This window comes from Ambystoma mexicanum, chromosome 6p (genome assembly GCF_040938575.1).
Source record: "Ambystoma mexicanum isolate Mex_15411 chromosome 6p, UKY_AmexF1_1, whole genome shotgun sequence".
In the NCBI taxonomy this organism is placed as follows: domain Eukaryota; kingdom Metazoa; phylum Chordata; class Amphibia; order Caudata; family Ambystomatidae; genus Ambystoma; species Ambystoma mexicanum.
In genome coordinates this window covers 941,632,585-941,656,118 of record NC_090935.1, presented here as the reverse complement: position 1 = coordinate 941,656,118, position 23,534 = coordinate 941,632,585, and the positions used below count along the sequence as shown (strand labels likewise).

At 46.7% G+C, this 23,534-nt stretch overlaps 1 protein-coding gene across 2 annotated transcripts in view; it reads right to left on the bottom strand.

Annotated features, from left to right (window-relative positions):
* Window positions 1–23,534, bottom strand: part of DMXL1 (Dmx like 1) — a 1,868,248-nt gene that overhangs the window by 974,509 nt on the left and 870,205 nt on the right. For both annotated transcript variants that reach the window (XM_069625559.1, XM_069625560.1), the window contains exons 21-22: window positions 5,905–6,002; window positions 3,435–3,600 (exon numbers count right to left, since the gene is read on the bottom strand). In XM_069625559.1, coding sequence (XP_069481660.1) covers window positions 3,435–3,600; window positions 5,905–6,002 — 264 coding nt within the window. The remainder of the gene's footprint in view (window positions 1–3,434; window positions 3,601–5,904; window positions 6,003–23,534) is intronic.

Genomic DNA, 23,534 nt, shown 5'->3' with positions numbered 1-23,534 from the left:
ACAGTGCTCGCCGCCATGGACCGGCTGACACAGTCTGCCACGTCCAGACCCGATTAAACGGATTCACACATGGCATCCTTGCCATCCTGTACAAGGGCAAGAAAGCCATTCCGTTCCTCCCCTTCGGGAATATGTTCAGCCGCTAACGAAACACAGAGTGTGAGTGAATCGTGCTAAGGCACACACAGAGTCGGCTGCTTTCAAAGCCATACCCCCTGAAGAAAAGACTTTCTTTGCCCAACCGTCAAAACGTTTGTCGTCCCTATCAGGAGGGATGGTATGGTAGGGTACGACGCCTGTTTTGCTGGGGCTGTAGCTGCCTGCACCACCAAACTCTCTGCAGTAGGGTCAGGGCTGGACTGGGAACTAAAAGAGGCCCTGGAAATAATTACTGGGGAGCAAAAGAGGCCCTGGAAATAAAGTTCAAAGTGGCCCCAAATGACACATTTTCAGCAAGCCCAATGCTTTTCCTATGAGAAAATTTGGAAATACCACAGAAAAGAGGCCCAGGGTGCAGAGGCCCACCGGGAAATCTCCAGAGTTCCGTATCGGCCAGTCCACCCTGAGTAGGGTGCATGGACAAGTAGCCGGGGTCGCCACTGGCTGGGCGGTACTTTTTCGGCAATTACTTACCCACTGCTGGAAGAATCTACGGAGCAGTCCAAGCCGCCGCTGCCCTTCTTTGCAAGGCCATATGGAATGGCATTACCGGGTCAGTTGGTGGACCTTGGTCCAAGTTATCCGTCAGGTCATCCTGCAGAAAATCTACTGGTGGTGCAGACCGCCCCAAGTACTCCGTCACCCTCGACATGAGGCGCCTGTACGAAGAGTCAGCATGCGTACCAGGCTCAGGCCTACCAAATTCAACCTCGGGGGAGGTATCAAGACCACTGGCATTGTGCAAAGACTGACGCAGGTCTTCCAACTGGCTATGACCAGATAACAGTTCGTCAGGAACCTCATCAGGTACAAAATCTTCCTCAGACCCTTCCTTCACTCAAATATAATCCAGAGGCTGGAACAAATCCCTGGAACAGGGCACAGAAAAAGGCTCAAATACAGGCCTTACTGACTTCTTCAGGGCCTTCCTCAGAGTTTCCACTGATACAGGGGATACCTCCGGTAAAGCCTCCACAAAAGGCATCGAGGGCGTGAACAGAATCGGCGTCGAGCACGGCGCCGATGGCTTCGACACAGGACTCAAGGGCGGTGCCCCGAGCGTGTCCTTCGATGGCCTCGGCGCCGACGACTTCCTCTGAGGCGGAGCCTCGAGAGAGTCCCTCGACGGACATGGCGCCAACGTCTTCTTCGAAGACCTCACCGTCTCTGATGGTCTCGAGGGCGTCGAGGACTGGGACCTGGAGCGGGCATGGTTAGAGCGATCCACCTTGTCGTCCGATCGGTACTTCGAAGGCTCCCGATGATCGCGCCGACCACCCCGAGCCCGAAAGCGTGCGAGCGGCGGCCCTAGCACGTTCCCTGCTGGCTTCTTTCGAAGGCACGGACGGAACGGAGCCCTGCAATTGGAAAATCGCCATCATCTCCATACGAAATGCATCCTGCCGACGGGCAGAGTCCTCAGACGAGGACGGAAAGGCGACCGATGACGGCGCTTCTGCAAGTGCCTCGAAGAGGCAGAGGAATGGCGGGACCCACTCCGGGACCGAGAACCCCTGGACTTACGCCAACGATGCGGAGAGTCGCCTCTCGAATCTTCGGTCGAAAACCCAGCGGATTTCGACTTTCGGGGCATGGACACCCTACCGACAGAAAGCTTCCTCTTCCGCTCCCGAAAGGCCTTCGATGTCAACGACTGGCAATCGTCACAATCATCCGTGGCGTGGTCCTCACCAAGGCACCAGAGGCAGGTGTTGTGCTGGTCCGTCAGCAACATCTTGGAACCGCAGTGCCAACACTTCTTGAAACCCGGCCACGGCTAGAAGAAGACGAAGACATGATATCTTCACAAACAAAACAAGTTTGAAGAACTGATAGAAGTACTCAGAAGAACCGAGGCGCGCCGAGATCTCTGAAGCGAACACGTTCGCGGTAAAAGACAACTGAGGCTACGGGCGTTGTGCGTCCTACTTATAACATCCGGTGACGTCGGCTCGACGGAGGCCCTCAAGGACAGCATATCGACGTCATTGATGCAGGACGCAGACAATTTTCCGAAGCAGCAGTGGCGATTACCTGTCATAGATATGGAATACGACGGAGGAACCAATCCCCTCGAAAACTTCATGTTGCAAACTCAGTCCCTAGACCCCCTCCAACTCCCAAATTTCACTTAGTGCCGTCTAGCCGCCACCCCTCCCCCTTCTAGCCTAATGGAAGTTGTATGTTATGTGCCTGCCTTGTCCAGCGTTTCATTTTCCCAAGCTATAGCCGCGGATATCTCTCTCATCGAGAGAAATAACAAGATGGCGGTCATTTCATTTATAAAAAGAAACCTGGTTTCAGGCAAATCCCTGAGCCATAGCCATTTATTTTTGACAATGGGACACCCCCTTCTCCGTCAAATATTTAAATAACTACTGCATTGAATAGCCACAAACCATGCATGGATCGCAAGTCAACCCTTTGCGCTCAAGTTGTTTTGGACCTGGTCCAAATCTGTCCAGCAGTTTGGGCTGTGCACTTTGGCTAAAATTGAACTAGTTTGTCTATGAGAAAATGAATGGGAAGTAAGTAGCATTTTGGGAGAAAAAAAAAAGTTTGGGACGCAAAATAACTATTTTTTAAGAAATCTTCATGAAACTTTGCTGACTGAGGGAGTGGGGGCGAGAGTCCTTAATGACTTTCGGAATTTCGGTCAAATATGTTACTTATATAAAAAGTTATTAACACTCGAATTTTGAGGGGTTCCTATGGGAGTCCGACTCACCTTAACTATAGGGCGGCTATCACTGCTCTATAAAAATATAAACGTCTAGAAAGATTTCTCTTTGATAAGAAGTTGGATTAAGATAACTACATGACCGTGGGTTCAGATGAGGTTTATATTCATCTCCTCGCGTGTGTTCTCTCACTTTTCTGCTTCATGTCTGCCTGTCTTGTGAGCGCCTTGAGGCCTTCGGACGAGTGGCGCAATATCCTTTTTTTAACATAATATATATATATATATATATATATATATATATATATATATATATATATGATATGCTAACATGATTAGAGTGCAGTAAATCACCATAAGTTATTTATAAATGTGTGAATTTGTTTCCTTGATTAACCTTTATTTACAGTTAATCTACAAGCTATGGTCTCTAATCTTGGAGTGATGTGTACATGAATAAAAACACATGTAGAAAGTACTAATGGCTGTTTATGTAACAGCTACTTATAAATACTATGTGTCCTATTAAAAATAGGACAAGAACACTGTCAATGCTGTGAGGGTACAAAATCACTTTAACAAAAGTTCTGCTTACCTCAACTGCATCTTTTAAAGAACCTGCTAAGAGAAAAAATGCTGCAGAGTGTTCAAAGCGCTGCTTTCCTAATAAAGAAAATGCATTTTTTAAAGCTGCTCTACGCCACCTGTCTTCATTAAAATTGTGGCCAAAAAACTGAGTCATCTTTGTTTCTTGCTGCGACCTACAGAGAAAAACCAGAACACTATTATGAAATTCACAGTAAAGACTAGGTTAACCACACCAAAAACAAAATTAACATTTGCATTTAGAAAATATTATGTGGCATACACATTCACCTTCCAATTTCACATTCATAATTAAAGAAACATTTAAAACAACGGCAGTTAATCAATGTTTTAACAACTGTTGGCCCGCTTGACTTGAGGAAAGCAATCACTATTCACTCTATTAAAAAAAAAGGTGATACCGCATCTTGCCCAAGTGCGCTCCTCCATCAGTCCCCAAGGACCACCTTCCCAGGTGATCCTCCCTCACTTGTTTGACCGCAGGGTTGGGATCCAAGTGCGATGGCTGAGCCCTGGCCACCTGAGAGAGAGATCCCCGGGGCCTAGCAAGTGAAACACCCTTTGGTTTCTCACATACCCTTTCCCCATGCGATGTGGCCTTATCTGTTCTCTTCTGGACTTTCCCTTTTCTATGGTTTTGAAGAGAACAGTTAGATGAAAGGTCCAAGCACCATTGCATACTACCCTAATTTTCCTTTGGACTTGGTATATACTGTGATCTGTTGGTAATATTTCTTGAAAATCCCATAACATTTGAGTGAGTTGTTTGCTTCTTTAAGTATTCCCCATCACAGTTAACTGTAGACCCACAGTGGATAACCGCATCTTGGAAGTTCAATTCTGTCCAGTCCCATATGGGGGAGGTGTGGAACAAAAATTAGTTAGCCATTGGGTATGCATGGTGAAGGTGTCAGGTCTTGAAGGAAGGTGGCCAAATTAGGGAAGTCCCTGCCTATGATGACCACCTCTAGAAGCTCTGGGATAAAAGCTGTTGAAATGAGCATTGCCTCCACTCTAATATTAATCGAAATTGGGATTTTGTTGTACATTTCGCTGTCCCCATTCACATAGATAACCCTAATTAGGGTGGACTTCTCAATGTCTGCTTGTGAAACTAGATCGGCTCTTACTGCGGTTTGCTACCAGAATCTATTATTGCTTTTAGGAACTTGCCGTTAAGCAAAGCTGTTTCATAGGTGAATTCTGTGGGTGAATGACAAACATATGCTAACTGATTCTGTAATTTCTTCTGGATCTTCCCATTCCTCACCTCTCAGACATCCTATCTCCATAGGTTGTTCCCTTTGCTGTTTTGGACAGTGTCTTGACATCTGACGGGTATCTCTGCATGAGAAACAAATGGGGGAAGAGGTTGAATGCTTTTTGGCTCCTCTCTTCTGGTCTCCTCTCGAAGTCTAGGTTCTAGTATTTTAAATTCTACCCTTTCTTTCAACATCCGTTCTTTTGGTTGAGAAAGGTTTCCCCCTTGCTCTGATGTGTGTAGCATAAAGCGGTACAATAGTTTTTGATCTTTTCTATCCTCTCCTCTATGTAGGGCATGGAAGTATTTTGCAGCCTTCGAATGGGATTGGCCGTATCAACAGCTAGCGTGAGACTTGGTCTATTTAGCTGCAACACCAACTTTTGTAAATAAGAAGGTAACAAGTTAAATTGTGCTAGGGTTATAATTTTCATCAGTTCATCCAGATTTTATTTAGCCATCTATAAAGCTACTGTATTTTTAATTTGTTCTCCTAGTTCTAAAGGGGTTTCTCCTGGAATCAGTCGGATACTTCTTAATTTTTGCCTATAGAAGTTGCTGGTCTGACCTACTCTTAAGAAGTCCCTCTTTAAACGAAGTAAAGGTGGCCCCCACTAGTAGATTGAGTAACTGGTAGGTAGTTTGTAATTCCCCTCTCAGCAATTGCCCCATATAACATATTTTTAGATTTTTAGGCCATCCGAATTGCTCTGCTAGCAGGTCAAAATTCAAAAAGAAATCTTCTATTGAGGGCATATTCTCAGGGGTTGAGGGGAATGAGAGTTCCCTCGGTCGTACCTTAAAATTCTGAAAAATCCATGGTTTTACCATCTTTAGAGTAAGTTTCAGAACTTTCTACGCTTTCGGGGCTTGATTCTGATTGAAAAGGAGACATCGGAGCATCAGGATTTATGCCTGACTCTGCGTGTCTATAATAGTGGTACAGTCTACTGTCAGAGTGTGATAGTCTGTCCCGTTTCTCAGTGTGTTTTCCTTTTGTAATCTTCATACTCTTAGTCCCTAAGAGTAAAATTTAGTTAAATTGGGGCCAAAATAGTGGCAAAAAGTGTCAGCGAGATGACAGATAAAAAAAAAAAAAGTGATATGTAAAAATGTTGCACTCAAGGACAGTGTGGAAAAATAACAGTGAATGCAGTCAAACTTAAATTCTGAATACCATCACGCAATTCTGTCTTACCTGAATAATCCCCACACTACAGCTTTCTTCTTCATTGCCAGGTAAAAAATAGCTGCATCCAGTGGATCATTATTTCTCTGAAATGCTGCCTTGGCTACCTGGAGACACAAATGAAACAATTACTTCTAACAGGCTGCATTACACTTTCAGAATGATAAATTACCTTGATTAAGATTGTTATAGCTTAAAATAAGCAGTAGGAGGCTAGGGGAGATGAGGGGTAGTAACCAATGAACTAGCATGTTAAATCTCATAGCTCTCATTGACAGACAAATAATCCTTTAAAGAGCCTGGGCAACTACCCATTTCAACAATATTACAGTGAAGTGAAAGTTTCTCCACCTACACACCACGATATTGGCAAGAGGTTGGTCAAATATGAGTCAGTCCTAGCTGGTTGTCTGTCGGGCCCTTCTCCCACACGCCTGCTGGCAACACCAAACATGGCAGATAGTGCAGGCAAAGGCTGGAGGTGGTTCCCTTGCTGTGTCAAAAGCAGTCCCGGAGGCACTGAACCGTGCCAAGTGGGGAGTGCAGGGAGGTTTCTCTGGACACAGAAGAGGATTTCAGTCTCCTAAGGGACTGTTCCCGTTGGAAGACTGCACGGCAGAATCCCGATCTGACAGGTCTTGCCTCAGACATTGCAGACTAGGCAAAAGGGGTACATGCTTCGTGGCTGTAGGAAGAGCTATGGACTCTCTGGTGAAATGGTAATTGGCTGTGAGTGAAGTAGAATCCAGATGAAGCGGCAAGGATGGAGCAGAAATGGGTGTTTGATCACTTCTCACTGAGGCAATCATCAATGTCCCGTGACTCAACCGGACAAATTATCATGCCTAAACGTATTCAGAAATTAAAGTGATTGGTTAGTAACATTACTACTTTCTCTGCACAGTATATGAACTGATCTTAGCTCAAGGGGTCTTGGGGATGGGGCCTCGACAATTCAGATCGGCAAACACTATAGTCCAAATACACGTGAGAAAGAAAGCATAGGGGCAAATATTGACCGCTCAATAAGAGCTCCTAATGGTATAACAAGGCTGGATAATGTCAAAAGTTGCACAAACTTAGAAAGTCAATTTGATAGTTCCCACCCTTAGTGACTTATCCGTGTGGAACAATTAGCGTAAAGCTTTGAATCATGGCCTGAGACAGGCCACACATCAATCCCGAATGGATAAGTATGGCAGCTCACAATCTATGTCATATATGCAAAAATCAACTGAAGCAGGAGCAAGGCAAATGATCAATGATACAGAAAAAATAAGGACTACAAATGAAATTAAAGCGATACAGGCTTCATGCACCACGCTGGAAGAAAAGGTAAGCTCAGTGCCTGCGGAGGTTCTGTATATCTGACAAAAACTTCAAAAATGGCCAAGAGAGTTACAAAGGTGGAGGAGCGGTTACCATCTATTGAGGAAAGGGCATACCAATTACTATCTAACAGAGCACGATACGATACTTCTGGTGACTGGAAGAGTGCTCCGAAAATGCAGTAAAGAACCAGGTATAACAATCCCAGAGTAGTCGGGCTATCAGAAGAGTGTGAGAGCAGAAATTCAAAATCATTTATTGAAAAATGGCTACAGCAGGTGCTGGCTCCACGCCTGTTGTAAAACCTCAACACACAGGCCACCACGTCACCCCCCGCCCCACCTGACTCCCCACACTGCGTCCGCACCTCTCCTCCCCGCCACTGTGTACAGCTGTACCTCTCCTCTGTATCCAACCCCCTGCTGTATATCTGTTGTTTTAACTCTAAAAAGTGGCCGTTAAGCATCTGTACTGTTGTATACCTCTGTAAAGCACTCCGTGCAAAGTGCTCTGCCGCTTCACGAAGCTAGGTCTGCGCTCAATACCATAATAATAAAAACAGCTTTCTTACAGAGAGATCTCATTGTGCATTGGTGAAAAAAACAAACACTTGAGAGCTCATGAGTGGGGACTTGTGGAAATGAATAGTGGTTTGGAAAGTGCATTGTTTAAGGGTTATTTTACATTATACACATTTACCTTTTCTTTGTAGGGTGGGGAAAATACAGTCAAGTCCATTGGGGAGGACAAAAAGACAAAGGTATTCCTCTTATTGTACAGCAAAGCAACCCAGCATAGGGTTATCTTGACAGGCAGCGGGGAAGGTAAGTGAGATGGAAAGCAGCAGTTCAACAGCAAATATGGAGAGGCGTTAGAGACAAGCGTACAGAAGCATTTTACCACAAGCAAGCAAAAAGATCAATAATAAAGGTATCCTAAATGAGTTTAAAACCAATCTGGAATCTGAGCGATATGGTCGACAGGACACTGAGTGCACTTATTTTTGCAGCAAAAACACATTAAAATAGTGCTGCTTCAGAAAATGCACCTGATGCCAGAAGATTGTTAGAAGTTGCAAAACTTTGGAGGGATAAGTAACACATGCTTATATGGAGGGCGGCACGAGTGTATTTGTATTTAATTTATAAAGCACTTTTGCTGAAGTGCTGCATACAATATTTAGAAGCGTATACATTTCATGAAGGAGGAAATAAAAATGTTAAAGATACAAATTGAATGAAAATATAAGGCAGGACATTTGTAATAGTACACATTAAAGGTAATGGGAGAGCAAAGGATCAGTGTTCAGAAGAAATATTTTAAACAGAGAGCAGTAAAGGTGAAAAGTAGAACATATGATCTCAAGAGAGAATGACATACAGTTCTTTGGGGAAAGAGTGAGAAAGAGCAGAAGCGAGATTGAGGACCAAGAGGTTTAGGCACAGAGAGGAGGTAGTGGGAGTCAAATAGTTTGGGAACGGGGAGGGATATAGAAAGAAAGTAAAAAGGAGATAAAGGGAGGGGCTAGACCATAAGTACACAAACACATTACAAAGAAAATGAAAAAATAAACAATGTTCCAAGGATAGCCAGGAGAGAGAGCATGGCGACAGAAAGGACTAAGTGCCGTGGGGGGAGATACCAGAGGGTAGGAATGGAAGAATTAAAGATCGAGTGCATGAGCACAAGTAGATAGGCAGGTAGACCAATAAGAAAAGAGGAACATTGGCAAGGCGAGAGAACAGAAGAGTAGAGAGGCCAGTGGAGCGCTTGGAGGCGCGGGCATGGGCGCAGGACCCTGAGGGTGCTGCAGCCTGAACCCACTCTGCCTTACCGTCTGTGAGGAGAATCGGCCCTGCGACGATGGAGGGTATGCTGTGGGCCACATACTTAGTGAAGACTAGTCCCACCTGGAAACTCATTCCCCTACCTGTTCCCCAAAGGGGGATGGTGTCGGACGAGCTGCCATTTTATCTGGGCCGGCAGCCATTTTGTAGGGCTGCGTGCCACGTGCTTGTGTCGTGGTCTTTGCCGCGTTGGGCCCCGCCTCTTCCAAGACACCTGGCAGTCGAGGTTGAGGCCTACCCTGCACTTCAGGATGGGGCCTGGTAGGCGGATTGCCGATGGCAATGCCGCCGGTAGTGCTGAATACAGGCGCCCCCCCTCAGACATCTGTCTGGGACTGGGGGGCATTAGCCGGTAAAATAAACTTGTGGCCCCTCCGCTCAGTCACCGGTAGGATCTCGCGACCCCTTGACCTTGCGGCCGGTAGCTGTTGTAGCAGACTTGTTACCTGCACTGGTACAGGGACCTGCAAGGTCCCCCCCCCGAGCTAGTGCCTCCTGGACGGAGAAAACTTTGCAGGGTGTGTGGTGTGTACAGGTGCCCCCCTTGGACATCTGTCCAGTACTGGGGCGTAGCCCCTAGGGTGCAGACCCAGCAATTGAACCTGTAGGATCTCACGACCCCTCAGCCTGATGGCTTGGAGCTGAAGCAAGCAGCCTTGGTACCTGCCCTGGACCAGGACCTGAAAAGTCTTGGTACCAGGACCTGAAAGGTCCCTTCCACTCCCAAGCTTCCTAGGGCAAGGGGCTGCTTTTGCGGGGTACGTGGTGCGTACAGGTGCCCCCTCTGACATTTGTCCAGTATTGGGGCATAGCCCTTCGGGCGTAGACCCGGTAACAGACCCTCTCGGCCCTTCAGCGCAGTGTCCGTTAGGATCTGGTGACCCCTCGGCCTGACCGGTAGCTTTATCAGCCTCGGAACCTGCACTGGTACCAGGACCTGAAAGGTCCCTCCCACTCTTGCGCCTCCTGGGGGGAGGGGTCGCCTTGTGAGGTAAGTGGAGCGTACAGGCGCCCCCTCGGACCTCCGTCCGGTACTAGGGCGAAGCCCCTCGGGTGTAGACTCGGTAATAGAGTCTTGTGGCCCCTTATCGCAGTCACCGGTTGGATCTAGTGACCCCTTGGCCTGTCAGCCGGTAGCAGTAGTAGCCTCGGTACCTGCACTGGAGCAAGAACGTGAGTGGTCCTTCCCAACTATGTGTGGATGAAAACAGTGCCTCTACCTTGGGCCTGGACTTGTCCTGCCAAATTCCTTTGAGTCCTCTGGCTTCCGAAGAGCCCCGTCCACCAGGCTAACCTGTTCTTAAGAGTGCGTTGTATGTGCATTGCACGCAGTACAGGCCTCCCAGCCGTGGTCAGGGCCAGGGCAGCAGAGGCGGAGAGCGTGATGAGACGTAGGGAACAGCCCCTTGCAGGCTGAGCACCTGCTGGAGCCTGCTGACGTCGAACTGTGCCAGGGAGGAGCATGGCGCCAGAGGACAGAGGTATCCGAGTAAAGACAAGAAGAAGATAAAAAGAAAATACTTATCCGGGGAAGAGCGCGTGGAATTACAAGGCTGGAGGCCTAACCCAGGATCGCTGGTGAAAGCGGTCCAATCCAGTCGACACGGACAAGAGGACTGAGGAGTGGTTCCAGTGGGCACAGTCAGGGGAGCCCATGCTCCCAGGGCCGCACCCCTACACGCCTCTAGATTTAAAGGGGAAAGAAGCTTTTTTCTGGTGAAAAATGTTCTGTCTCCCGTCCATAGTGAGGGACGCCCATACAAAATGGAGGAAAGGGGACGAGACGCAAGAGTATGGTGCAATCTACTCCTGGATCGAGATCGCTTTCTGGACATTTTCCTTCAAGGTGAGTCGCTGCTCGACTCGTTGCACAAATGCTTTTTTTCAACAGTCATCGAGGGGATTTAGTTGGGGGCCTACCCGCCGCATATTTTCCTTTTCGCTCTTTCAACACCTTACCCGTCTTATGCTCCACGACAAGACACCAATCATTGCCTTTTTTTAACCCGGTCTTTGGGGTTGATGATGTTGATGTGAAGGCCACAATGTACCAGTCATGACATTGAGATGGAGACCCTCGAGTGATGTCGAGTCGACTGCATCGACGCACAGCGCCCTCGGCCGAAATTTTTCCAAAGCAGCTGAAGCTGGAGATGGATATCAAAAGATGAGGAATACGTGGGAGGACATAATACATTCTAAAAGTAGTTTCTGTAGAGTGAAGTGGGGGAAAGCCGATTTAGATAGAAGGTGTAAGGAGTTAGTTTTGAGATAGGAAATAATTTGAGAGTGGAGCACTCATTCAATTATATTTGAGATAAGGGGTAGAAGGGAGAAGGGGAAAAAATGTGCAGGTGAAGGATCTGGCGAGGGTATTTTAAGAAAGGGTAGAATAACCACCTTCTTAAAATCCTAAGGAAAGGTGGCTGTGAAGAGGAATGAGTTGATGAGGGAAGTTAAGAAAAGGAATGCGAGTAGCCAGGAATGAGACTCTGACACAAGGGATTCATGGTTTTGGTCAAAGACTTATTAAAATAAAAGGGGATGGGGAAATACCTCATAGCGTGTGCAAGGTGCAAATAACTATATTGCTCTCCCCACCTGGCAGGCTGTATGTCTCTTGCAGTGTCCCAAATGGGAGAATATGCTTCCCTACCTGCAATAGATACTAAGAGGCATGCACTGACTAAAGCTCCTTGGTACAATGATGTATGTGGAAGGACTAGAAATTAACTGATTCAGATCAAGACCAGGTTTAGATAAAGCCATGCTGCAGCTCTTAAGATCTGATTATAAGAGTCTAACCCATACCAAAAAAAGGAATTTACTCAAGACCAATGGAGCACTCTCCAGAAAGCATTAGCAGATGTGGCTAATGTCTCATTCTGGAAACTGATTACAGCCAAAAAGCTGAATGGTGACCAGACTAAACAGTGTTCAATAAGTACAGAAGGGTGACAGTCCCATTTATCAAATGTATATAAAAGTTCTGAAGATTTGGTAGCTCTGTCTAAAATTGCACTATTTCTAGGACACAGATGAAGAGGGAGTCTGGGTCATAGCTCTATGCAACATTTCTAAAGCAGTAATTGGACAAGGGGGTTAATTATACTGATATACAAAAAAGGGCAGAAGGGACTCCACCAGTAACTATCGTACAATATCTCTACTTGATTGTGCTTGAAAAAATATTTGGAAAAGTGATTTTGTGTCTCCTGCAAAAGTTGGTGGACACTAATCATGTTATTAGCGACCTTCAGGCAGGTTTCCGAAAGTACAGGGGCACGGTTGATCAGTGTTTACTTTTCTCAATGATCCAGAAGTACACCGCATTACGGAGAATGAAGCTTTAGGTTGTGTTTCTGATCTGAGAACAGCGTTTCACTCTGTTTCGAGAGATGCCCTTTGGAACATGTCAAAACGGAATGTCCTTGCACAGTTGCAATCATCTATAAAATTGCTCTACTCAGAGAATTCAGCAACAGTACAGTATGGACTTGGGGGTGAGCGGATGCAGCCCTTCTCAGTCTTGGGAGTGAGACAGGACTGCGTACTGGCACCTTTGCTTTTTTCTATCTATAGCCAAGAGATTATACATGTTCTGGCGAGGGAGTGTCAAGATTGTCCCAGGATGGCAGCAGAGACATATCCAGCATTATTTGATGCTGACGATACAGTCATCCTGGCGACTACCCCTCTAGGCCTGAAGAAGTCCTTACATGTTTTTTTAACTAAGTGTAAAGATTTGCACCTTGACCTAAACACAGACAAAACAAAAAAGTTATGCTGTTTAAGCCTCAATTCACAAAGCCTAGCCCTTTGCTAGTTGATGTGAATGATCTTAAATTGGAGCAAGTTAAACACTTTGACAAGCCAGGCATTAGGTTTCACAAGTCTTGTGGTCAGAGGCGTAGACAGGGTAGGGCCTGAGCGGGTAAGGCCCCCCCAAAATCTGTAAATGCCTACTCAGCAGCACTGTGTGGGTATTTAAAGATGATAATGTCACTGCGGTGGGTACAACTATATTAGCTTCAGGCCCCACTTGTTAGACAATCCTGGCTACGCCTCTACTTGTGGTTGGTCAGAGCAGGTGCTCAAGTCAGGCATCACTTTGGAAAAATATAGTGGAGCTAGTCAGTCCTTTTTCATTAAACATGCCAGTGGTGCAATATCCCTTGCATTTATACTATAAAATAGGCATTATGGCTATGATCTTTGAGGGATATCCAACACTGGAAGGTTGGATATATCTGAACATAAGTTCCTGAAATAACTGGTTTCCCCCCCACTCCCCCAGAAGTGCTCCAACTATATTGGTTTACTTAGAACTTGACACTCTTCCAATTAGTGACCAGGTAGCTTTAAAGCCTGTTCTGTATTGGATAAGACTTTGGAAAACAGGGTCTAGAAAATATTGTGATGCTTTAATTGGACGGGGGCAAAAGCTCCAAGTGGGTGGCACATGTAAAAAAAGGTCCTTCAATTATGAGTAAGCGATTCATGGACATACCCAGTGGACCAAGTGGGGATGGTCAGAAGACCTTTGAAAAAGAATGCAAGTATTGCAGCAAGAGAGCAGCTCAAGCTGAAAGCAATGTTCTTAAAATTAGGGCCAGAATATTTAACCCTCTGGACGACTGTTGGGTAGGATATTCATTTTGATAAAATAACCCCGGTATTTTTGAACGGTAATTGTACATACGTTTTAGGATGGGGATATTGCATATAGCATCTTTCACCAAGTTATGGTCTGATACCCGCTCTGGGGCGTGTCCCATATGCGGGGCATCTAGCAAAACCATGACGCACTACTTGCTAATCTGCCCCATGACTCTAAAATTGTCACGCTCCTAGTTGAAGCCTGTTCTGAGCGAAGTCGGCATTCAACACATAGGTGAGGCAGTCACATTTTTAAGGCAGTCTCTGGAGCTTCACGTTATTTTTGCTACTGCGAGGTACACGCACAAAGCATGGTTGCTAAGGCTGAGATTTCAAAAAAATGCCTCCTCACGAAATAATGCGTCTAATAATGATATTTCCATTTAGACAGAGCCCCCTTTTATAGATCCAGGAGTGCTGACATACAGCATGCCCATTCTCTGAGAGGCTGCGAGCTTGGCTCTCCTCTCGGAATGACTGGTGTGCTCTTTAAACCAATAAGTTTTACCCCTATATCTCCTATTTATCAATTTTTATGTTGGGTTTTATGATGCAAGACAGTTCTCACAGTGTTTGTATAATATAAAACGAATCAATTGTAATGTTTTACAATTATTAATATGTTGTATGTTTTTAAGTCAATTGTTTATTATAGAAAGTATTATCAAACTTTGCATGAACTTGTGTACGTAAAGGTTTTATGCCAAATTGATTGATTGAAATGGGAGAAGCTGTCCCACTTGCACTACAGCGGCTAGGGCGAGTATCCCGTGTTCCTCCCAGTCTCTGAATTGTCCCATTTTCAGTAGATCGGGTGTGTGTGCATTGTTCCAGAGGGGTTGATCCAGTGTCGGTCTACCCCCCCACCTTATGTGTTTATGTGCCTCAGACCATACCTGTTGGGTGAGCAGGCTCATTGCTGGGAGGACCGGTCCCCCTCTCCCGCACATACAGCACCTGTTTAGGCAGCATCCCTCTCATCCATCCCCTTCCTACTGCAATATGGGGGAGCCTCGGGTCTCCATGGAACAAGTCATTCACTGCACCCAACTGTGCAGCCCAGTAGTACTGCTGTAGATTGGGCAGGCCAATCCTGCCCTCTCATACCGAGCGCTACAATGTTTTAAGGGCAATAGATAGCTGCTCCCCTCCTCCCCCTTCAAAATAGCCCACGAAGATTAACCTCAATCTTGGTAAAAACTGCGCTGGGAACAGGTAGTGGAGTGTTTTGTAACATGTAGAGAAACTTAGGGAGTGTCATCATTCTGATTCTCATTCAATAAATTCATAGGGAGAGCCTGCCAATGTACTGTGTCTAGAGCAAATTTGGCCATTACCGGGCGGAGATGGAGCCGGAGGAAGTCGGAGGGACACGGTTCCACCTAAACGCCTAGATATGTGAAGCCAGAAACCAATATCGAGTAAGGACAGTCCTGCAGGATCATCCCATCCCTGTCCTGCCCGTTTATAAGCAATATCAGCCGATAAGAAATGCAATACTCCAGTGGTTTCCCGGGTTTGCAGAGGACTACTATGCAAGCTTTCCTACGGTCTAGGGGAGATGCCCGTCTGAACAGGCATGCACGGTGCAGAGGTCCACCAACCTGGTCGCCCAGCTGTTTCCACACCTTCACTGGAAAGCCATTGGGTCTAGGGGGTTTCCTAGTCTGCAGCTGAGAGAGAGCCGCAGCAATTTCCTCTTCAGAAAGGTCTGTTTCCAAACCAAATGTCTGCTGTGCTCTGATACATGGGAGGGTCACAGAATCGAGATTATATAGCCCATCAACTGAGGACAGCTCTTGTGGTGGGGGGTCGAGGGGGAGGGGACTGTATAGTTTTTCATAAAAAGGCAGCAAATTCCTTTTCAATGACCGCATCCACCGTTAAGACCTCCCCATGAACATTCTGTATCATCCTTCCATATCTGTTTCTCTTGTCTCGCCTTTCCAACCATGCTAGCATTTTGCCCACTTTGTCCCCAATTTCATGCATCTCACTGCGCATGTCCCAGTGTGCCAGTTTAGCATTGTCTAATGCCACCCTGCGCAGCGACTCTTGCACTGTATACAAAGCATACTGTGTGGCCGGCGACCCTGGAGCAAGAAATTCCTCTTCGGTCAGAATCAATGCCATCTCTGCCTCCTTTACAGCTTGTGTATGCTGCTTCTATTTCGCCGATATCAGCGAGAGTGCTTGTCCCCCTGAGAACCGCTTTGTAGCCCTCCCTCAGTTGAATTGGACTGTCAATTGTCCCCTCATTAAGTGTAAAATATTCCGTTGTTGTGTGGGACAGTCCATCAGTGAATTAGAAAAACCCAGATAATATGTGTTCAGACACCACATCGCCGTAGGCTTTGCGGGCCCACTTTTAAGCTCTATACGTAATGGAATGGTCCGAGATCCCTCTGGCCAGAAATTTCGCTGAATGTAGCCTTCGAGCACTGCTATGTGGGATGAAAAAAATAAAACAGAGGCGTGCACCCCAGAGAAGGAGTACCCCAGCTCAGATGCATGCAGCAGTCTCCATGCGTCAACCAAACACAATGCAGTGGCAAAGGAACAGTTTAGTGGGGATATCCAGGTTTTTAATGCCAATATGGGTTCGGTCCAGTCCCAGATTGCTCATTAAAATCCCCCCCACAACACACGCATGGTCGCGCATTACCAGGACTTGGAGATCATTCAGAAGCTCAAGTGTAATAGGAGGGGGGTGAAAAAATATCCACAATGCCCCAAGTAGCCCCACGCATTTCTCCCTTAACCAACACAAAATCGCCCACCAGGGTCAGAATGAACCTCCTTCAGTTTGAAGGGGATCCTCTTGTGAAGAAGTATTCAAGTGCCCTGTGCTCACCCTTGCAGCGTGAAAGGCCATTTTGAGTTGGTTCTTTTACGGAATTTACAATCAGTCCTGGCTAGATTTGTTTCCGTATGACGAGCAATGTCTGGTGTATTATCTATAAAATAAAATAGCCTCTGCCTTATGCTGGAGCACAGCGTATCCTCATTCCATGTCAATTTAGAGACTACGCCCTCATGTGCCATCATCCCTGAGAATATGTATCAAAAATAGGGCTGTGATGGGCTTCGGGGGAAGGGGTGAAGGTTTGTTTTGAACAAGCTCTTTGTTATCTTGAAAAACCAATACAAATTAAATTAAAAAAAATAGGGCTGTGCATAAATCCCCCTTCCTCCCTCTACCTGCTACTGGCATATCACAATGTTCCTGCCCCATCCCATGCCCTCGAGTAGATGTTGCAAGCAAGCTTGGCAAACCAAACAACAACCATGCAAACTTCCCCCCACCCATTACTTCCCAACGCACCTCCAACTCGAAGCACCTGTTGCCCCAATTTCGCTTCGAACATACATGAGAGAACAATGACAACCATGTGCTGGGTAACCACCAACCCAGCCAGTGCAAGCCCCAGTCCCAAGCCAGGCGCTGCCTATGGACAATGACCCCATTATTGAGAACATCTTTGCATGAGAAAGCTCCGCCTTAACACTGAGTTCAACCGTTGCCCGCTGCCTCCGTAGCAGCCTCCATTCACGCAGGCCGCTCCGCTGTCTGAGACTCAAATAGATCTGGAGAGGACCCTTGCTCCGGTGTTGGCCTTTGCCGCCCTCTCTAGGAGACCTAGGTCCTGGTGTGGACAGGATCTTTGTTTGCAGCCAAGTCCATGCTTCCTTAGGATTGTTGAAAAGGTATACTGTCCCTTCATGGGACCACTTTCAGCTGTGTAGTCAAGAAGAGGGCATATGTGATGCCCTGCGAGATCAGCTTCTTCTTCACAGAGACTTAGGATTGGCGGGCCTTCTGTACTTTCCTAGTATAGTCTGGAAAAAATCCTATCCGGCCGCCATTTGCAGCAGGGCGTCCCGATGCCTATAATTGTGTAATTGTTGTGAGTTGGGGTGCTCCCAGAACGGGGTGTCCTGTGGGCTCGTTCAATAAAAAAGAATTTAGGCAGTTTCTTCTGTGCATACTTGACCCCTCTTCCTTCTTTGGCACCCCCACAATGCAGAGATTGTTGCACCGCGACCTCCCCTCACTGTTCTCTGCTCTATTTTCCAGGTGAGTAAGTTTATGTGAAACTGTTGCAAACTGCTGCTCCATGCGTTTGAGCGCATCTTCTGAATACGAGACGCGTTGTTCGGCTTCACCCACTCTTGAAGCAAGTTTCCGCAAATCGTACCGTAAGGACACTTATGACTAGAGGTCTTCAACTGAACTTAAACTCCCCTATGGCGCTGATGTCGGCGGAGGGGAATCTCAGAGTCCTGTCCTTTTGTCCCTGTGCACACCACCACCGGAGTGTGAGATGTGGAAGACTAGGTCCACTCACAATGCATTGGTCCATCTTGGTCTGGAGGCCCACTTTCCGTGTCTTATCCTTAACCATTGCGCAGCCCTCATCCGACCCGTGGGGCTCAACCCTGTGCACAATAGCCTTGTTGTACTCGTTAGTACCTAATGTTCCTTGTCCTGGGAGTGTAGCCACCAGGGGTTTGGTGAGGCTTGACTACCGCCCCAAATCCATTAACACAGATTGCTGTCCCAGTTGTGCCATTCAAGGCAAGAGGGCCGCCAGTGCCGGTTACCACACTGTTCCTGGTGACCAGAGCAGCTCCACCATCTTATGTACCTGCCTGTGCCAGTGGGGAGCCAAGAGGGCTGAGGCGCAGGAGCGTTGCCCAGGGGGGCTGAGTGTCCACGAATTTCATAGCAGAGTTGCTGAATAATTTCAGGAGGCCCGAGGCATTCCCTGTGGTGGGGAAGTCTGCAAAGTGTTGCTTCTAGCTCATTGACCAGGAAGGTTTTGAATGAGCAGCGTTGAGTGTCGGGGAGGGGGGCATTTAGCATGACCTTTGTGAGCCATAGTTGAGTGGGTGACTGAAAATGGGCTGGCATCGTGGTCAGACCGTCAAGTGGGATAGGGTCTGCAGGGGGATGTTAAAACCAAGTCTAGGGTGTTGTCTTTGTTGTGTGTGGGGTAAAGCACAATTTGCTTAAGGTCCATGAAAGCGGTCAGTGTAGAAAGCATGCTTCAAGTGTGGTTGTCAACCTGTGACTCAGATATTACAATCACAGAGAAAGACATTATATGAATGTGCCAATTTGGCAGAGAACAGCGAGTTGGAGATGCCTGCAATGAAAGAGTCACTCCTGTTAGGTTTGTCGATGAGGTGGAAGGTGATGGATTCCTTGTGCAAAGGAGGGAACCGGCAGGCGAGTGATTAAAATGAGCTTGTGCTTGTTCTGGGGGGGGTGATGGAGCAGGGCCAATCACTCCTGTGCATGATTGCCACTCCACCTTCTGCCCTTCCTGGCCAGTCGGCATGTTGGATGTAATAGCCTTGGGCATAGGATTACATCACAAACATATGGGGAGGATGGGGTAAGCCATGTTTCAGTGGTGAACAGGGCATCAAGGTTGTTGCACGCAATGAGGTCAGTGAACTCTGCAGCGTGAGCATTGATTAATATGAGAGGGCATGTGCATGTTGTCCATGGGTGTTGGATAGGGGCAAGGACAATACTGTTGAGGTTTGCTTGGGTAGCTTGCCGGGACTGGCCAGAGCACTAGGACATTCAAACCCTAGTGAGAGGGGGGATGGGCTGTAGGCTGTAGAGTGGGGAGACTCATGGTGATGTCTTTTGGTGAGTAGCAGTTGTAGATATTAGTTTGTGGGTGAAATGCAGGATAGCGGGTTAGGCCCTTGGCCCTATCAGACCCGAACAGGCACAAACCGGTGAGGTCCTCGTCTTTGCATGTCCTTTGCTTAGGACACCAGTGATAAGGACGCCTAAGGAGAACTGATTAAATAGGTGGCGGGCGTAGCAACTGAGTGGCACGGCCTGGTGATGTGACAGCAGCCGACTCAAAGCATCTTGCAAGAGGACCCCGTCATGCACAACAGACAAACCGTTCACAAACCTCTTCATGCTTAAAGACAAATGCTCACTACTCGTCTTGGAAGGCTAAGGAGCCCACTGACCCAGGAACCACCTATGTGGGTAGAGTTATAGAGACGCCAATCACCAGAGGCACATATGCAACTTTCAGAGCAGCAAAGGTCCTAAGAGAGTTTTACCCGACCCCGAAATGGGCGAGGGATGCTTTAAACCGTTGGTCCACTATGCTCCCAACAATGAAGAAATTACAGAAAGCAGAAATGAGGAGAAGCTGCAACACATGAGAATGAAAGGAAGAGGAAAAAGAAAAGTCATGGTAGGAAGGAGGACCTCAAGATGCATGAACAATCCTGCGCCCCGGGGCTGAGGAAACATCCCAAACAACCAAAGGCATTTCTGAGGCCGTTAGGACCAGTACGACATTACAAAACGTGACAAAAGGAGATAGACCTTGTGGGAGTTAGAAGAGTTAGTGCAGGTGGAAAGCAAGAATGAGGAACACTCTTCTGAGCATTGCAGCTGAGTGCATGTATTGAATCAGTCAGTAAGGAAGATACATGCTCAAAAGCCTGCTGGAGTTCTAGCCCAGATCCTGGCGAGGGTATTAGAATCCTGATGATGAAAGCAGCATCATTCTAGCCTGCTGTTGGCTATAGCCACGAGTCCAGCAGGAGCCAGATAAGAAAGAAAACCTGAAGCCTTTTGTGGGCTCAAGTTGGTTAAGCACCTGGGTTTGGGGGCGCGAGGAAGGAGAGGATAGAATTTCCTGCTATTGACAGTTCTAGGTGTCACCCAAGGCAATGGGTAAAACACTTTCTTGCTTGTAGGCATGTCCTGTTCTTACATTCCAAAAGCGGTCAGGCATCCGTTAGCGGAAGGGTGTTCATTTAGGAGCAAAGAAGCAACCGTAGACGTAGTCAAGAAAGAGTGTTGGGACACTAAAAACCCTGCCATTGCAAGTAAAAAAGACAACCAACAGGGACTCTATGCCTGTAACTGTAGTTTTGTTCATCAGGGATTTGGACCAGGACACCAGGTCCTCTTGGAATAGGCCTTTGCTTTGTTGTACCACCACCCTGACATTGTTAGACAAAGGTAACTCCTTTATGTTCTAGTTGTATCTCCATAGACCCCAAAGGAGTTCACCCAATCTGAAGCCCTATAAACACTAGCCCACTGGTTAGATTAATCAACGCATAGAATAAGGATTAGGATTGTGTGAAAGACACAGGCAACAGATTAAAATCTCAAAATTAACACTTTTATTTAACTTAAATGTCAGGATGGAAAAGGGCCTACCTTGCCCTGATCTAAGGTGGGATTGCTCTACCTAAAGAAAACTAAGGAACGTCTGGGTCAAAGCGTTAAACTCAAGAATCTGTCTGTGTCCAAAACCTAATCTTGGCCTTATAACTAACTCTATACAAAGTGTAGGGATGTCAGCAACCAAAGGAAAACAATGTCTAATCCAAGGTTCTGCCCCTTACCCAAGTGTAAAGTAGTTTTGTAACACAATCTCAAAATTATCCTTTGTAGACAAAGGGGACAATAAATTGAATCATGACCAAGGGTTCCTTCCACAGGTCAAAGGGAGTTCACAACAGAAGCAACGGGGTTCGCTTCCCCAAGTTCAAAATAGCTCACAGTAAAGTTGCTGGGGTTCCCTTCCCCAAGTTCAGAATAATTCACAGCACTAATAGGCTCAAGAGACTCCCAATTTCTGTTTTTCACCTTCTGGTGGTTGACCTGCATTCAATCCAGTATTTAGGAGAAAGCGCAGCCTGCTTTTCATTGTTTAGATTAAGTTTGTAGGTTTTATGAGGTTGAACGATAAAGATTTTTCATTTACAGCAGTGAAATGTTCATCTTGTAAGTTAGAACCTTCCAGAACTGCCCCTTTCCTTTTCTCAAGGTGTGCGGTCCCTTTTACACTTCATAGGGTTGTTAATTCATTAAACAGTTCAGACGGAGACTTTCGAGAATGTGACCCACTTCTTCCAGACCCACGCAACCACTCTATTACATTGTATACTTGCACAATCACCAGTTTCTTCACATCGCTGGCGTTCAGTTTCAGACCAGGTTTCCTGGACTCAAACTCACCGGCTTCCTTTGCAGGCTTCTCATATACCGCGCTGGACTCGCTTCAATTCGGTTGCCTCCAGGGTTCCCTCGTCTGCCCCTGAGACAGTCCTGCATTCTCGCAGCGCCGCAGGCGAATCAGCACTCTGTCGCTTCATTCGAATGGCAGCCCCTCAGCATGCTGCCTTCTCTTGCCTGTCACGCCGTCCAGGTTCAGACTGCTAGCCTCTGGTACTCTGACCCTCGTCGCACAGCAGCTCTGCATCCAACAGCTCACAGCAGTGTCTCACCTTTCTTTCCCTCCTCTCTCTGCTCTTTTGACTTCTACCCTTTATATACCTGGGGTGTGCAAATGAGCTGCAGGTGTGCGCCCTCTGAATTGCCTGACTATACTTGTAGTGGTATTCCTCTGAGGCTCTATTCCTAGTTTCAGTACCAGAGTAGTGTGGTTGCATGTTGGTGTGTATGCCTCCTAGTCGTCTCTTCCTCGTCTATAATGACATGGCAGACAAAATAAGGGAAGCTGGTTTGCAATAACCCATAAAGGTAGGAGAAGGATTGGGTGGTTTACTATAAGGAAAAGGGGGATACCATGTCTCATCCAACTTATATTTAACCCCTTTTGCTCTCTTTCTGGCATGTCTAGACTGATGGTGACTCGTACCCTTTTCTCGGTAAAGGGAAAATGTATAGCAACACCCCATTACTGTCTTTGGAATGGAGGATTCTTTCTGGAAGGGGCATGGGAAATACTGTGTCTCACCTGAGTACATCTCCCTCCCAATCCCCAAGGACCCCCCTCACCCAGGTAATCCTCCCTCGCTTCTCCACCCCAGGGTCAGGATCCAAGAGCCATGGCCTTTCCCCTGGCCACCTGTGTAGAGGATCCCAAGGGAGAAGAAGTGAGAATAAACCCAGGTTTTTCACATTTGTTTCTAGGGATGACTAGATATGGTTGAGAGACTCTGGAAATCATTTCCCACATTAATGTGCTGTTCCTTCCTTCCTTCCTGGTTCACCGTTTTCATAGTCCAAGCAATTTGGCCATCCTGTTTTATTTTAACTCCTCTGGCTTTCCACGTGCTTTCATTTTGGAGAAGTAAAGGTGTTAAAGTTAATTCTTTATGTGTAGAGTCATATGCTGTTCCCACAACATGACATTATATAATGTATTCAATAGCTAGCTTAAGACTGTTCATATTGTGCATTGAATTTCGTGTCTCTCATTCATTCAATCTCTATACTTTCAAACAGATCATCAAATCATCTATAAAAACTTGAAAATTATTTCAACTGTACATCAGTGCCGTACAGTGGTTCAAGAAATCTTTAAAAATGCTGAAACACCAAAACATCAAAGAGAGAATGTCTAACTGTAGTTGTTCTGAGTTTTTGATCTTTCGTATGCATTTGAGGCACACTTCCTAGCCTTTCCTTGACAAGACACAGTGTTCTATGTCATTATTTAAGCAAGCATAACGTGTTCTGCAGGCTTTACCGCACACCAGTGCTGTTACTGGGCTGGTGAATCCTGCAGAGCACGTTAATATTGCTATTAGCACATGAGGCAAACTCTCGAGATGCTAATAGCAATTGAAGAAAAAAAACGGTTGCACTGCTTCATTCACAGCAGCGGCCGGGGAGAGTCAGGATTGCCATGATTTCCATTTGGGAGGTGGGGCTCTGCTCAAGCCCCTCTTCCATTTACATGGCTTGAAGAGGAAGTCAAGCAGAAAGTGCGGCCGAGACGTAGGAGCCCTTTCCAGGTAAGGAGGAGGGTGGGGGTGTTCTGGGGCTGGATT